Source organism: Panthera leo, chromosome C2 (genome assembly GCF_018350215.1).
Source record: "Panthera leo isolate Ple1 chromosome C2, P.leo_Ple1_pat1.1, whole genome shotgun sequence".
NCBI classification, from domain to species: domain Eukaryota; kingdom Metazoa; phylum Chordata; class Mammalia; order Carnivora; family Felidae; genus Panthera; species Panthera leo.
Genome location: NC_056687.1, coordinates 42285037 through 42302949, shown reverse-complemented (window position 1 = coordinate 42302949; position 17913 = coordinate 42285037). Strand labels below are relative to the sequence as shown.

General features: G+C 35.3%; 1 protein-coding gene across 4 annotated transcripts in view; it reads left to right on the top strand.

The window, feature by feature from the left end:
* PROS1 (protein S) overlaps positions 1-17913 on the top strand; it is a 74459-nt gene that overhangs the window by 24622 nt on the left and 31924 nt on the right. For all 4 annotated transcript variants that reach the window (XM_042955731.1, XM_042955730.1, XM_042955728.1 and 1 more), the window contains exons 2-6: positions 2821-2978; positions 5708-5732; positions 13995-14081; positions 16828-16950; positions 17050-17181. In XM_042955731.1, the coding sequence (XP_042811665.1) occupies positions 2877-2978; positions 5708-5732; positions 13995-14081; positions 16828-16950; positions 17050-17181 (469 nt within the window). In that variant the 5' untranslated portion in view covers positions 2821-2876. The remainder of the gene's footprint in view (positions 1-2820; positions 2979-5707; positions 5733-13994; positions 14082-16827; positions 16951-17049; positions 17182-17913) is intronic.

Below are 17913 nucleotides of genomic sequence, written 5' to 3'. Positions count from 1 at the left end.
GTACCATGACAATTTAAAGCATTATTGGTTTGAACCTAGATGAAATAAAACATAAACATCCAAATCTAGACAAAATTAGTTTTTTATTGTTAGCTTCATTATCCTTTAGGACGGAGGTGTTAATAACTTTCCTTTTTAGTATTCCTCTAATCAATGGAGAAAACGAACCCTCTGTCTGTTTTTTGAGAAGCAGCAAATGGTAATGGATAGTCACAGGTCTGGACATTGGCATCTAAGTCCTAATTTTGCTATTATAACTTAGGGTAACTATCTTGCATGCTCTTTATGTGAGTTTCATCATCTCTGAAATAATGGAGGCTTTTTTGTTTCCTTCTACTTCTATAAACTTATGTAAGGATTCCTTTAAATGTCTACCTTAGTTCTCTCTGGACACTTGAAAACCTTCCCTTTCACAAATGTGAATATAGTCTGTGTTATCAAACCTATTCCGTGTCCTGTAGCAGGGTCCCTTGCAGGGGACCAGATATTCTTAGATACCAATATTAAGACCTAAAGTCCAAAACTTAACATTCCATAAGGAAGAAATACCAAAGAGTGATGTTTATGGTTAGTTTCCTAAGTGCATTTGACCTTGATTTTTTGGTTACTTAATCACTGTATTTATCTTTCAAAGAATGATGCTCTTGCTTTCCCCAGAAAAACTTACATATTTGCTTTGAAGTTCAAAAGGGCCATGTTTTTGCTATATTTATTATAAAGTAGCATCCTTAAGACTATTTCAAATAAATGAAATAATTGGCCATGTCAGACTCTTTCATTGTGGATAGGACTACCATTTATCAGTCAGTAGCACACTTGGGAGGTAATGTGCTCACAGAAACCCATCTGTTAGACACATACAGACTTGATTTAATCTTGATCTTAATGAACACTGATAAAAATGGTAAAACATAGAGCTAAAAATGTAACCCAGACACTTTATTTATTTAATCATCACATTTAAACACCTGTTTTGGCAAGTAGGAGAAATAGTAACATTACTTCCTTCCCTCTTGAAAGATTTTTGATTAATTAGTTCTTTTGCTTTTTTTCTTCCTTCTATTGTCATCTGTTGTGTGTGCCTTATTTACCAGGTAATAAGATAAATAAGAAAAAAACAAAATTATCTATTTATATTACTTGCTTATCTTAATGAAAGAACCATTTGTGGTTAAAATCAAGATTAAAAAATTATTTGTAGATTTTATTTTTGGTTTAAAAAATTTGTACTATAAAACAATGTTCTGTTTACATACTAAAGCAATGACACCAAAGCTTCATACTGTCTTTTTTTTTTTTTTCAAATATAATTGCAATCAGTAGTTTGTCTTCTCAAACTCTTTTCTATGAATTTGTCCACATGATACTTACATATCTACAAGTATGGCTGATACATATATCAGGTTATGCTATAGGTGTGGCATTCCACAATTTTCATTTTTAATTTTTTTAATGTTTATTTTTGAGAGAGAGAGCAAGCTGGGGAGGAACAGAGAGAGGGAGACACAGAATCTGAGGCAGGACATGGGGCTCCAACTCACAAACTGGGAGATCATGACCTGAGCTGAACTTAACCAACTGAGCCACCTAGGCATCCCAGACAATTTTCATTAAAAAATTTTTTTTTAATATTTATTTTTGAGGGGCACCTGGGTGGCTCAGTTGGTTAAGCGGCTGACTTTGGCTCAGGTCATGATCTCGCGTCTGTGAGTTTGAGCCCTGCGTCGGGCTCTGTGCTGACAGCTCAGAGCCTGGAGCCTGTTTCGGATTCTGTGTCTCCCTCTCTCTGACCCTCCCCCATTCATGCTCTGTGTCTCTCTGTCTCAAAAATAAATAAACGTTTAAAAAAATATTTATTTTTGAGAGAGAGAGTCAGAAAATGAGCAGGGGAGGGGCAGAGAGAGAGGGAGACACAGAATCCGAAGCAGGCTCCAGGCTCTGAGCTGTCAGCACAGAGCCCAGTGCAGGGCTCGAACTCACAAATGGTGAGTTCATGACCTGAGCCGAAGTCGGACACTTAACTGACTGAGCCACCGAATGAGCACACATTCTCATTATTCATTGTCTTAATGCTGTTGTTATTGTTTTAGTTTGCAAAAGTTGTCTATACATTCTATAATGTGTAATTTTTTTCCATTCTATATCATGAAATATTTTCCTCTAGTCTGTCGCTTGATGTTGAACTTTGTTTTATTACTTTTGTTGTTGTTTTTCAGTTGTTTAAAATTTGTTATATAGTTGATATTACCAAATTTTTTCTCTTTGCCTTCTGTATTTTGTGCTTGGTACAAGGTCTTCCTTGTTTCAAAGATTTCTATTTTCCTTTGTATGAATAAATCAAATGTTTTAGCCCATCAGGTATCTTTCAAATAGCTGATTAGACCGTACTCCTGCATTTCTCTATCTTTACAGAGATCATGTGGTTTTCCATTAAAATTGAGAAGGTTTGTTACTCCAGCTTTAAAGATGTGTGGTTGTAACTTTTGATATAGACATTTCAGCATGATGCTTTTTCCAGTATGGTCATAATAAAGTGAACATTAAATATTGTCTGGTATGTTTGACCTTGTGTGTGAACTTGAATGATTTGTGTGGATCATTCTACAAGTGCTATAGTTTGCACACCAAACCCGCTCTTTGAATTGTTAACCAAAGTGCTTATGTACCTGCATTTTTTCTTCTCAGTTCACCTATACTGAGTTTAAATGTTATGCAATTCACAATCAGACAATGATTTTAATTCTCACTGTTTAATAAAATATTTTAAGTGGAGAAATGAAAGACTTACTCCCCCCCCGCCCAACTTGTTTTTTCCTTCAGTTTTGTCAAAGCAGCATGCTTCACAAGTCCTGATTAGGAAACGCCGTGCAAATTCTATGTTTGAAGAAACCAAAAAGGGTAATCTGGAAAGAGAATGCATTGAAGAACTGTGCAATAAGGAAGAAGCCAGGGAGATCTTTGAAAATAACCCGGAAACGGTAAGAATTCATGAAAGCTAATAAGTTAGCATACTAGCCATACAGTGAAAGACGGAACATTTCCAGCTTGAATCCGCGTTCCCTTGTGTTCCTTTACAAAGTCAATTGTGTCTATCGCCTTCCACGTGTAACCACTGAAACATTTCAGTAGGGAGTACCTTCAAAGGAAAGTGGGCTTTGTTAGGGAGACACTGCTGCCATAGCCATGTGCTCTGACCAAACTATGATTTCCTTATACTTCAGAGTCAGCAATGGTTTTGACCTCATGGTTTATAAATACTTTCTCCCAACCAGAATTTGGTGGTATTGGGTAGATGGGGAAGAAGGTGTCTCAAGTGTGGTGTGTGTATGTGTGTGTGTGTGTGTGACTGCATTATCACTATACTTCATTAAATCTCTCCATTGGCATTTTTTACCAGGCTTTAGAAAACAAGGCCCTCTGATCCAGAGTTTGGTACATAATTGGTACCCAGTGAATACTTAACGAAGAATTCATGACTGTATTATATTCCCTGAGTAGAATCTTTAACAAAGATCCTTGGGATGTTTCCTGAGCCCACCTAATATGATTAGTAATTCCTGGGGTTAGAATATATATATTTAGTGTCTACATTTTTCCAAGTTAGTCTAGAAGAATTTAATCATAAAGACCACTAAATATCATACAGAAATATGGAGCCCTCGACCTTATCTGTAGTCCCCCAGTTTCCCTGGGGGAGGGTGTTTTCTAATATGCCTGTGGAAAACAGGATTATAAACAGTGCCTCTAAAAGTTAGGATGAGGATGACCGTGAGAATTCAAATCGGATACCTCTCAGGGTTACCTCAGATACTTTTCCTGAGATGAACTATGTAACCAACATGAAATGAGGAAGAAGACATATACAAAGTACCTCCTTCAGCTTGGCAGTGGCTTCTGGGACCGTGACACTAGATGAGAGAGGATGAACAGGAACATTTGTCTATATTAGAGAACTTGTCCAAGACAGTAACAGCTTGTGTTCTCCACAGTTCCTCTTTAATCCTTTTACCTCTACATATTCTAACAGGTTCAAAGACATTTTTTCCCCCAAGATATCCAAGGAATCGTTTGTAATATTCTCCAGGATTAAGTCAACACGTTTCTCTCTCAGTTTTGTTGTTTTGTGTGGGTAAGCAATTGACAAGGCAACAAAATTTTATTTCACACAATATAGCAGACCAGTACTCTTGTTGTGTGGGGTGTAAAATATTATATTGTTTATTATAGAAATTTAAATACCATAGTATGTATTTATATACTATACTATATACTATATTGTTATATACTATACTATAATATATATATACACACACACACACATATATGTGGTATATATAGCATACCTCCCTAGACTTCAACAATTATTAGCAATCAGCCATTCTTGTTTTGCCTGTTCTCTACCCCACCCAGTCTAATTTTTGTTTTGTTTTGCTGGGTTACTTAAGGCAAGCCTGCATCCCTGAGATATCATATTATTACATTGCCCATAAATACTTGAGTACATATGTCTAATACCATAGATATGTTCTGGTAGCTTAGCCTCTGAATAGCAAATGGAGAGTGAGGTAGAAGACCATAGTGGAGAAGATGGAAAGTAGTGGAGAAGGGAACCTCATTTATGTGCTTCCTCTCCTCCACTTTCTGACATTGGCCTCATATATGAAAGCGAAAGAGGACAGAGAGAGTAATGAAGAAAAGGGAGAAAGGAAAAAACATTTGTGACTGCTTCTCATTTTCTATCCCACCCCAGCCTCTCCCTGTCCATGCTGTAATAGTCCGCACTCCCAGAATCCACCCTATTGCTTACCTCTTCACTGCCACTAATACCTTCCTTTCCCCTCACATCATCTCTCTTTGAACCCATTCGTCGTTGCTTGTCCTCTTGGCTTTTGTTCTGTAGAGGAAAACACCACTGTTGGAATCACTTGGTGGGAGATCCCATCCTTATAAACTAGTAGGTAAGTGTTGTGTAGGTTTATATGTGAGAGGAGGCAAGAGTGAAGACTTTGACTCTATACTGGACCAGGTATGTTCCTTACTAGAGTATGTTTTTTTGTTGAAGCACTGGTTTTTTGTGTTACTAATGTTACATATTAGATATATTGTGGCTTAAGATGGCTTTGGGGAACCAGCCTAGAAATGTTACCTGCAGAAATCATTTTTAACATTTTTCTCCATTTGGTAAAGTACATTCCTTAGCCCAAATTACCAATTTACAGACAAGCTTTTGGTACGTAACCAATTTGTAAGTAAGGGATTACATGTACAGAAGATGCTAAAAGATAATGTTCACTTTAATAATTTCAAATTATGGCACTGTTATTCAGCATTAAATCTGGTGTGTGTCATCAGCATGACATGAAATGTGTCACCTGGGTATCTGATCATTATGGAAAAATTAAAGGAGTTACAAATAGAGGGCATATGTTATATTTAACATCTTCAATAGAGCCTGTTTTCAGATTAGAAGCTTTTGTGACATGATTTTATTGATCAATATTGAGTTAAGCTAAGCATCTTATTGACTTAATGTTATTAGTTACCTACTCTTGCTATATTTTACTATAGCAAAAATGTAACATGGAAATGATACTTATATGTAATATATTTGCATCATTAATACAAAACACATGATAAAATTGAGTTTTAACTGTATAGTGAAATTTAGGCTTGCTAAGATATATTTTTCTCTTTTCTTTCTTCCTAGGATTATTTTTATCCAAAATACTTAGGTAAGTTCCAAGAATCTTAATCATATAATCTTAGAAATGGAAAGGAAGTTCGATTTGATCAAGTCCAATCTTCCATCCATATATTCCATCCAATATAATTTAATTTGCCTTGGGAGTAATATCTCATTTTATATTCAGTTTTGCTGTCCTTTTATTTAAAGACATGTAGAAAAATTTGAAATGGTTCTTTAATTACCATGTGGCATTTTGACTTTTAGCCTTTTTCATTCTCACATCTTTCTTATAAAGGTCTATGAGCTGTTGATACATTATATATCAGGACATTCTTTATAAGCATGTGAATTTTCATGGATTACCTTTTAAAAATTTTTATTTAATGTTTATTTATTTTGAGAGAGAGAGAGACAGAGTGTGAGGGGGAGGGGGAGAGAGAGAGGGAGACACAGAATCCGAAGCAAGCTCCAGGCTCCGAGCTGTCAGCACAGAGCCCAACGTGGGGCTTGAACTCACGAACCGCAAGATCATGACCTGAGCCAAAGTTGGCGCTTCACCAACTGAGCCACCCAGACACCCTGGATTATCTTTTTAAAATTGATACATAATTAACATACATACATATAATGTTGGATTAGTTTCAGGTATACAACATAATATTTAATATGTGTATGTATATATTGCAAAATGATTACCCAGTAAGTCTAGTTAACATCCATCACCACACATAGTAAATTTTTTTTCTTGTGATTAGAACTTTTAAGATCCACTTTCTTAGCAACTTTCAAATATTATTAACTGTAGTCACCATCCTATACATTATACTCTAGGACTTGTTTACTTTGTAACTGGAGCTTATAGATTATCTCTTAATGAAAGGAAAGATCTCTATACTCCCCAGAGCTTATGACAGAAATCATCATAATTTAAATAGTTACAGAAATCATTACTAGTATCTCTCTTTGAAACATCATTTCACCATTCCCTGAAGTATCCCTACCCATGTTTTGCCTTTGGATACCATTCTGGATTCTCAAGGAGGGAGGTGGTATTTCTACACCCAAATAGATTAGATGATTTCAACTCAATAGACATGAAAGATAACAAGGCTCCAGTTTGCTTTAAGCAAATGTTGAGATATATTAATATTACTTGGGAAAGTTGTCAATATTTCCAAACAATAAAAGTAGACTATAATTTGCAAATCTGCAAAAATCCCCTTTTTCTGATGGAATTCTCTGTAGGTCCAACCTACACAGGCATGCTCTCCCTCCTCCTTTAGGCTCAGAATATTCACCATTTGTACCTCTTTCCACCCAGCTCTAATCCAAGCCAATTTGAGGGTTCAAGCACTGCAGAAATGAAAAATCTTCCTTGGAGAAAGAATAGTAGAAATGTGATCTTATATGCATTAATAACTATGCAGCTTAGAGTTATTAATATAATGTTGCAAATAACTCTTTCTGTTAAATGCATTTCTCTTGAAGTTAGACGGTTTCATTATAGTTTAGGGCTTTACTTTTTGTTTGCTTTTGTTTTGTTTCTGAAGTTTCAGAGACCATCTTTAGATGGTCTTTAGATTTATACCTTTCCCCTTTTCCTAGGAAAATTTATACTGAAATGATGGTATGTTCTTATATTTTCCCTTCAGGACAATTAGCAAGAGAAGAGCCCAAGACTACTGGGTAGAACACCCTTTTAGAACCACATGCCCTTTTTCATAATTCCTGAAGTGGTTACTCTTACATGTTTTGTATCCATGACGGTCTGAATTCTTACTTATGTGGCATATCCTGAGCCAAGGAGACTTAACTGCAATATACTCCATCTCATTTTACCTGTGTTAACAGTTGTAAGACATCAGTTCAGTGGTATCTCTTAGATCTTCATGGCATGACCCATTTGAACCCATGTTCTGTGGGCTGCGGGGTGTTTTCCAGCTGACTTATTATAATTTCTTTCTATAATTTCCAATCTAATACGTATCTACTGCAAGATCTTAAAATTACTTTACCTCAAGGAGCCCGAGTTTTCTCAGTGGTCAGATGGATAACAGCAATTTACCAATACGTTGCTAGCAAGAAATAACATGAGATGATGTTTTGAAAGTACATAGAGGAATATGTTATGCTAGTCCTTTTTAGTTTTCTTCCCTGACTTCCCCCTCTATTCCCATTTTCTTTTTTTCCTTCCCTTTTCTAGCTGCTGATAACAAACTTAAACAGTTTCCTTCAAATTTGGAAAGAGGACACTATAAAAACTGTGTACTAATATTACTCATGTCTATAGATGTGAAAATGCAGCAAGATTCTCTAAAATCTTTAGCTGCCGTATCTTAAAGAGCAATGGGGTATAGATACACATCCATGAAAAAGCTCTCTTCTTTTGTAAAGTTACACATGTAAAGTTACTCACTTTCTAAAACAAAAACTAAGTGTTTATACTGTTAAAATGGAGAAAAATTAGAATATCAAGCCTGCTTCAGCTACTCAATTTTAGGTAGGAATTTACATATTTTATTTAAAAACAAAAGATAATATTTGACTGTGAAAAATTAAAAGCTTAAAAAATAGTATTAATTCTTGTTTCTTAGGTTTATGTAATGAAGCTGTGTTTCTGCAGATATCAGTACTCTAGAAGCACAGACCTTTGATCACAGAGTATATTTGGATGAAGATAAATAACATTTTAATACAGTATTATGTATTCTGGGGAAGTGCCTTTAATAAAATACTTTGCTTTTTTTCTCCTTTTATGCTTCTCAACTTCCTCTTTTCTGGCTCGACTCAACTTTTTCTTCTCTTTGCTTATCTTATGTGGCAGCTTGGTAGAAAAAACAAGTGCAAACAAAGGAAAAAAAAATGAAAACACAAGATGTGGGCTCTACTCCTAGGTCTAAAAATTTCTACTGTGTCAGGTTAAGCAAGTTATTTAGCTTTTCAGGTTCTGCATTTAAATGTACACCATAATTATATTTTCTAACTTTGGACCTATTGGGAATAACAAATAAGTATATGTATGCAGATAGGTTTTTTACTGCACGGAACTGTCTTGAAATGTAAAGTATTATTATTTAACCAACTCATAATATAAAAAATATATACTTTTTATTATGTTTTATTTTTTGATTCATATTTTATATTTGGGTCTTTACTTATGTATATAGGCATATGCAATGAATCCCACTGCTGAAAACAGAAAAGAAATGCTCTACCTAACTTAAACCTTTCTGTCATTTGATTATGTGCATTCTAGAGGCCAATGGCCCTAATTGGAAACAAACAAACAAACAAACAAAAACTTTGTAATCCTGTCCTTGGTAAATCTAACATAATTTTACTAATTATCATAGCTCATTCAGAAAACTTGCAGCAAGATAAGGACACCTAAGAAATTAGACCACTAATACTAACACAGTGGGCAGTGTTTAGATTTAGAGATTCAGAGGCTTAGAAAGTGGTTCAATTTATCCACATATCCTATGTGCTGCACTGGAAACATAGAATTTGGTCAGAAATACTCTGGGGCTTCATTATACAAACATAAGTTTTTGAGTTGTGTTCTTTCCTTAGAAAATAGAATAAATAACTCTACCATTTATATGAGCCTTTAAAATATCACCTGATAGAATGGATGATTTTATTAATGGGAGAGAAAATTTTTGGAAAAATGCTAATTCTGAGCCTAAATATAAACGTTAGAAATAAGTTTTAGTTATTTAGTTCTTGCCAAGTTGGCGAACTAGCCCAAACTGCTGACTCCTTCTCTTAAAATCATCTCAGGAGAAACATTGGCATTCCAGGCCCTAATGATAACAACATAAAATGAAAAACAACAAGAAATGTGAGGAATCCATGGGTAAGCTGAAGTCTGGATTTACCTAGCGTGTGTGGGGACTGGGTGGTGACCTCTGAAGCAGCAGTGAAAAAACACATTGAAGAATTTACAAAATGACCTAAACATACAAATCAAGAAAAATTCTTAAATTTGAAACTGAATAGCAAAAAATAATAACAAAAATAGACATGGAAATAAGTTAAAAGGAAAACAAAACAAAAGAGAACATTCACAAAAGCAAAATTGCATTTGGTGCAAAGGTTATTAAGTTAGCCTGATGTTTAGCAAGAATAATTAAGGAAAAAGAAAAAGAAGGAAAGAGGAAATGCCAAAATAGAAGGTGTAGGATAAAAAGAAGAAATACTAGAAGTCCAACATTGATTGAATTTATAATGGTAAAATAAAGAGTATCATAAAATAAAATATAATCACAAAATAATACAAACAGCTATACCAAAATATATTTGAAAACTTGATAAAATGGATACATTCCTAGAAAAGTAGGAAACATCTATAATTTTACATGAAGATATAGATAACTTGGTTATAAATAACTAGTGAAAAAGTAAAACCTCAACCAAAGCCCTCTTCTGGATCTCCTAGATCTAGATGTTTTAGAGATGACTTCTTCCAAATTAAAAAAAAAAAAAAGTTTAATTTTCTCTTATAAAATTGCCCTAGAAGAGAGAATAAGATTCTATGCTGTGAGCTTATTCAGAAAGGCTGGTATAATCTTGATTCCAAAATCAGGTAAGGGGTGCCTGGGTGGCTCAGTCGATTAAGCGTCTCAGGTCATGATCTTTGGCTCAGGTCAAGATCTCATAGTTTGTGGGTTCAAGCCCCACACTGGACTCTGCTGACAGCTGGGAGCCTGGAGACTGCTTCGGATTCTGTCTCCCTCGCTCTCTGTCCCTCCCCCACTCATGCTCTGTCTCTCTCTTTCAAAATTAAATAAAAATTTAAAAAAGTCAAAATCAGGTAAGAACAACACAAGAAAATAATATGATATCCAATCTATCTAAAATGTATCAAAGAGAGTATATCATAATAAATTAGGTTTATTCCAGAAATTTAAGAGTGGTTTAACATCAGAAAATCTATCAATGTAATTATCCATGTAAATAGTATATTATTACTTCAGTTCATACAGAAAAAGCAGTTGATAAAATTCAGAGCTTAATTATAAAACCTTTTTGCAAACTATAATTTTAAGGGAACTTTCTGAACTTGGTGAAGGTTATATAGAATAACCATATAATTTACAAATTTTGATACTTTTGTCCAGGACCAGTACTACCCAGTACTAGGACTGTTCTGGAAAAATTGCCATGTATGGTCACTTTAATGATATACACACAACTGGAGAGAAAAAAAGAAGGAAAGAAAGAAAAAGAGGATGGGAAAAAAGGAAGAAAGAAGGAAGGAAAAACTCAAAATCTGCAGTAATTATACTTACTGGGTAAAGTTTAGATATAGTCTATGGTTGAGGACAAGAAGAGAAGTACCGGAAGTTATAGCCAATGAAATACGGAAAGAAAAAGAAATAGGAATTGTATAGCTCATGGGCAAAGTATATACCTAGCATTAATTATAACTGATACAATGATACGCCTAGAAATAAAAATGATCCGTAGACAATATATTAGAACACATAGGAGATTTTTAGATAGCTCTAAGACTAGCCTATAAAAATCAGTAGTAGTTCTTACACAAACAGTAGTCCACTAGAAAATGAAAAGATGATACCTTTTCTATAGCTGCAAATTCTGTAAGATCTCTATAGAAAAAATTTTAAACGTGAATTAAGGATATAGAGGATGAACTGAAATCATGGAAAGATATTTCATGGTCTTGAATTGAGTAATGCTAAAGAGAGATCAGTTAACTGCAAATTGATCTATATATTCAAAGCAATCCCATTTAGAATTTCAGATTTTTTAAAGGAATTCAGTAAGTTCACTTTAGCATTTAAATCAGGGAATAAAAGTTCACCTATGTCTATATAAACCTTTAAAAATATAAAAGGAGGAAGTACCTCATCAAATATTAATTCAAAGCTATAAAGAAAACCATATAATATTGTCAGAACATGTAGACTAATCAACCTAGAGAGTTCAGAGACCCATGTATATATGCCAACCTAATATCTGATAAAGAGGACACCACAAATCACTGTGGGTTGTTGAGAAGATGGTGTGGGGGAGAATGGCTAACTCTAACCAGAAATATAAATCTGGGTTCCTAAGTACCACCAAATGTAATGGTGTATTCTAGGTGGAATAAAGACAAAAATGTTAAAGACAAACCATGAAATTAAAGAAATAACACAGTAGAATATCTTTGTAATCAACAGCATGGAAAAACACCTGCAAATTCACAAACCATAAGGCAAAGTATTTGGTAAATTTGATTACGACAAAGTTAGGAACTTCTCTTAAAAGAGACGTAAAAGTTTAAGAGACAGATAACAGAATGAGAGATGATATTTATAAATGTTTAAATTTCTGCAAACCCACGTGAACAATAAATAACTGCCAATAGAAAAATGGTTAGTAAGTAATGAAAATTTTCGGAGGAGGAAACTCAAAAATTTTTTATTTCTTTATTAAATTTTTTAACGCTTGTTTATTTTTGAGAGAGAGAGAGAGAGAGAGAAAGAAAGAAAATGAGCAGGAAAGGGGTAGAGAGAGACACACACACACAGAATCCAGAGCAGGCTTCAGGCTCTGAGCTGTAGAATAGAGCCCGACTCGGAGCTCAAACCCACAAACTGTGAGATCATGACCTGAGCCGAAGCTGGAGGCTTAACCAACTGAGCCACCCAGGCGCCCCTCAGAAGTTTTTTAGATGACATAACGGTATGCTGCATGTCACTAGAAATCAGAAAAACAATATGCAATGTCACTTTATTACCTATTCTGGCAAAAATTAGACAGCCAAGATATAGAAATTCTTATGCTCTCTGGTGGGAATGCATCTCTAGAGAGTCACAAAGTACCTGCCTATCTAATGATCTCACAATTCTGGAACCCCCAGGTATCTATTTCTTATGCATATACTAATGAGACACATATGAAGATGTCCATCACAGTGCACCTGTGGAGGTGGGATGTTGGGGGCAACCTGAGTATCTTTTATTGGTAGAGGGGATTATAAAAATGGTCGTTGCTTGCCATGGAGTAATGTTTAACAAGCAATAAATTAGAAACAATAACTTCTATGCAGCAGCATGAAGTGCTCATAAAAATATAGTACCCCCTTACCCCCTGACTTTGGATGACCCCTGGGATTGCTTTGATCAGTAGACTGTGGCAAAGGTGACAAAATGCCTCTTTCATTGGCCTGGCAGTTTCTGCTTTTTTCCTCTTGGAAGTTAGCTACCACGAAAGAAGTACCACTTTAGGACCAGCCTGCTAAGAGAAACCCAACCACAGTGAGAAGCCCTGAAACATGACATGTGTATAGAGAGAAATGCCAAGGAGCCTGAGCTGTCAGCCATGTGAGTGAAAAACCATCTGGGAAGTGTATCTTCGGATCCTAGCCACCCTGGCTGACTCTTATGTGCAGCAGGGACAAACAGCCCAACCAAACCCTTTCTAAATATATGACCTAAAATTTAATCTAAAATGGAGTTGTTATTTAAGCTTCTGATTTTGGGGGTTGTTAGTCAGCAAAAGATAATAAAAATACCACTTTTTTAGTAAGTTGTGGTTAGCTGTACAATGAAGTAAGATACAAACATGTATATATACATACATATATATTTATATAATGTTGTCTTGAGGGACTATTAAGAAATGTTATGTTGTTGAGACTAAATGACTCCTAGTTAAAGTATATAAGTAAGTATTTTATTTTATTTTTTAAGTATATAAGTATTTTTATCTGTTATTTCAGCTGTTATTGCTGCCAGATTGCTCTAATTTCCCAGAGTTGTAGTGAGGAATAACATGAATGAAGTAAACCTACTTTGTAATACTGAGGCATTACACAAATATTATTATATTAATCTATATGCAACAGTAGGAGAAGTAGAAGTTGCCTAAAGTGACCAGAAACACTAAGTTAGTCTATTGATTTAATTATAGATGCTTTTAAATCAGGCTCTGATCTACAGATTTGAGGGTAACTCTAGGTCTCTGCTGCAGAATGAAGAACATAGACTTATTTGCGAATAATTTTTTTTGTTAACCTAAGATCGTTTCACTTGTTGCTTTAAGGTTCTTCTCTGAGAAGAAGCTTCCATAAATCTGTCTTTCCTTATTGTCATCTGTATGTATTGTCATCTTGCTTATAGATATTTAATTTTTCAAAAAGGTGGATGGAAACATTTAGGGCTCACGTTTTGAATGCTGAATCCTATAAATCCACAGGAACATAAATATTCTATCACTTTGGATAACTTCTACTTCCACCATGATTTCAGATGAGGTAAATGTATCTACTCTAAGATTACATTTGTGTTTCCAGATTGTCTTGGCTCTTTCCGAGCTGGATTGTTCACTGCTGCACGTCAGTCAACCGATGCCTACCCTGATCTAAGGAGCTGTGTCACTGGTAAGCACCGCTGTCGTCCATTTGAGTAACAAAGCAAAACAAAATAAAAATCTGCAAGTAAATACACCATGTAAATATAACTGATGTTTAAAATCAACGAATGAGCCCTACAAGACTTGTTATGCCCAGCAAAGAGATATTTTTGACATCATTTGGAAAAGTGTTTTTTCAAATGCATATGCTGCTCTTTTACTCAAAATAAATATTCCACCTAAGTTTTAAATTGAACAGTGTTCCTTGTTTACTAAGCTTTAGGTCATTGACTTCAGAATTTTATTCCCAAACAGTTTTATTTTGGATGTTGTTGCATAATCATGTAGTATGACCAAATGTTACGGTTGATTGATAGGTCAAAGTGGAGCTATGTTTATTCTTCTAACTTTTGGCATCAGTAACTTAAATGTGAAAACTGTTTGAATATCAAATTAGCCTTCTCCCCCTAAAGTTCACATAGGGCCTAGTGATAATTCTGGTAGATTATTTGTCTCTCATTACCCATTTTCCCAATTGAGAGTCAAAGAGACAAAGGTGAAATTGCAAGGTGTAAATTGGGATGTTTATCTAGTGAACACTGTACATATAGCATCGACATTATCTAAATATTCATTTATCTGCATTTTCTCTAATTTTAAGTTGGTTTTAATTACACAGGTAAAACAGTTTGCTGAACAAACATATTTAATTCATACTTTATTTATTTATTTTAAAGTTTATTTTTTGAGAAAGTGTGAGTGGGGGAGTGGCAGAGAGAGAGAGAGAGAAAACCCTAGTGGGGGAGGGGCAAAGAGAGAGAATCCCAGTCAGGCTCCAAGCTGGTAGTGTGGGGCTGATGTGGGGCTCAAACTCATGTACTGTGAGATCATGACCTGAGCCTAAGTAGGACGCTTAATCGACTGAGCCACCTAGGCACCCCTACTTTATGTATGTGTGTATGTATGTATGTATGTATGTATTTATTTATTTAATTAAAAAAAAATTTTTTTAACGTTTATTTATTGTTAAGAGACAGAAGTAGAGCATAAGCATGGGAGGGGCAGAGAGAGAGGGAGACACAGAATCCAAAGCAGGCTGCAGGCTCTGAGCTGTCAGTACAGAGCCAGAGGTGGGGCTCAAACTCACAAACTGTGAGATCATGACCTGAGCTGAAGTCAGGCACTTAACCGACTGAGATACCCAGGCGTCCATACTTTATTTATTTTTAATTTACCAAAATATATGAAAATAATTTGATAACTTGCTAATTAGCTTGTTTTCTATCATTGTAACTAATACCTATTTTATTACTACTTTTCAAAAAACTTGATGATTTTATGAGGATGTTTGTTGAAAAATTGGGTAATTAGGTTTTGATTAGGTTTAAAACTTTTTTTTTTTTTTTTGCAAGTCACAGAAAATTCCTTAGCTAACTTAAGCAAAGGGAAATGTGTTAGAAGGATGGAAGGAACTTGCAGAGTTAACTGGGGAGGCTTGAGAAACAGATGTGGAAATGTACAGGAACCAAGGGACCATTGCAGTGTCTAGTGGAGGGAGAGAGATCACAAATTAGTAAAGAAGCAAATGGGCATATCATTTAAGATCGTGATAAGGTGCTATAACATTTTATGAAGAAAATAGCCTTCCCCTGGGCATCACCAATACTCTGCTACCTGTTGTCCAGTGTCTGGAAACCACTGTTTTATGTATTTTGAGCAGGAAGATAAATCTAGTCCATGTTACTTCTTCTTAGCCAAATTGGAAGTCCCAAATTCATTTTCTGTTGATACTGAGTAGTTTTATTTGTTCTGCACACCTCACTGAAGCATTTTAAGGATCAAATAAAATAATTTATATGAAAAATATCAAATTACAGTTAAGTACTGTCTATATTTGCAAATAAAGAAGTAGTTCCCTTTTGCAAAATAATTATAAAGGTTTGTTTAGTAGAATCAGTTTTTTTTTTTTTCAGGAAGTTATGTGTTTTCTTTCTTTTTTTCCTTTTTCTTTTAATGTTTTATTTAAATTTCAGTTAGCCAACATAAAAGCAATATTAGTTTTAGGTGAGCAATATAGTGACTTAATACCTACATACAACACCCTGCGCTCATCACAATCGTAACTCCAATTCCCATCACCCATTTAACCCATCCCCCCACCCATCTCCCTTCTGGCAACCATCAGCCTGTTCTCTATAGTCAAAAGGCGGCTTCACGGTCTGCCTCTCTTTGAAAAAGAATGAAATCTTGCCATTTGCAGAAACGTGAATAGAGCTGAAGGGTATTATGCTGAGTGAGGTAGGTCAGTCAGAGAAAGACAGATACCATGTGACTTCATTCATATGTGGAGTTTGGAAAACAAGGCAAACAATCATAGAAGAAAAAATAGGGGCGCCTGGGTGGCTCAGTCGGTTGAGCGTCTGACTTCGGCTCAGGTCATGATCTCGCGGTCCGTGAGTTCGAGCCCCGCGTCGGGCTCTGTGCTGACAGCTCAGGGCCTGGAGCCTGCTAAGGATTCTGTGTCTCCCTCTCTCTGACCCTCCCCCATTCATGCTCTGTCTCTCTCTGTCTCAAAAATAAATAAAAACGTTAAAAAAAAATAAAAAATAAATATGGACTCACTTTTCTATGAAAAAGTGTCACTTGAAGGAAGGGGTTGTAATTTTTTTTGGTATTGATTACAGGCTTCGTGCACAGGATTTCGATTAAAGGGCATATCATTCTTTTTTTACCATGGCACGTGGTAAAATTAAATAGTTGTCTATCTCCTTCAGCCATTCCAGACCAGTGTAGTCCTCTACCATGCAATGAAGATGGATATATGAGCTGCAAAGATGGCCAAGCTACATTCACTTGCGTTTGTAAATCAGGTTGGCAAGGAGACAAGTGTGAACATGGTACGTATGGTAAACCCGCCTGGCTCGTCCGGATTGACCTCCTGGGAAGTTCTCCAAAGGCTTTATCTCTTTGAAAACAATCCGTTCTTCCCTTCTTAGATATAAATGAATGCAAAGATCCCTCAAATGTGAATGGAGGTTGCAGTCAGATATGTGATAATACACCTGGAAGTTACCACTGTTCCTGTAAAAGTGGTTTTGTTATGCTTTCAAATAAGAAGGACTGTAAAGGTAAGTGTGAGAGCAAAGTTCCGCTACAGGAATTTCCCCCCGAAAATGCTTGGAACTGTCTGGTTCTAAGTACTTCTAATATATATACGTTATTATCCACCTTGAAGCCTTATGATACTAGGGGACTGCCTTTTAGGTTAATGTTTATACTCATATTTTGTTATTTATAGAATTTTTCAGTGTTTTCTTATTGTATTTTATTACTGAGTATTTTATTGTTTTCTTACTGTGTGTGTGTGTGTGTGTGTGTGTGTGTGCCTGTGCACGTTTGAATAAAGAATTTCATCAAATGGTGATAACGTGAAGTCTCAGTGCAAATCCTTGCTTACTAGAGTCTTTGCAAAACCATTGTTGGTATTTTTGTCAGACACTATAATATTATGCCCTTTATTCCAATAAGGTAAACATCTATACAAAGTATACACCATCTATACAAAGTAGTGCACCATAATCCAATCCTTCATAACCTCTTCCACTGTAGGTCATATTTCCTTGTTAGAAATACCTTTTGCATATCCAGTATAAACCTTTCCTCTTGCACCTTATCTCCTGTTGCAGTTTTGGGAAAGATGAAGAACTTGTTTTCTTTCTCTTTATACATTTAAGATCTCATCTTTGGTCATAACTATTTTTTTGCTTCAGATTAAAAAAAATTCCTGTCAGGTTATTTCAGTAAGTCATTTTACTAGTGTATTTCTTTTGTTTTTCTTTGTCTTTATGTTTCCCTTCAAT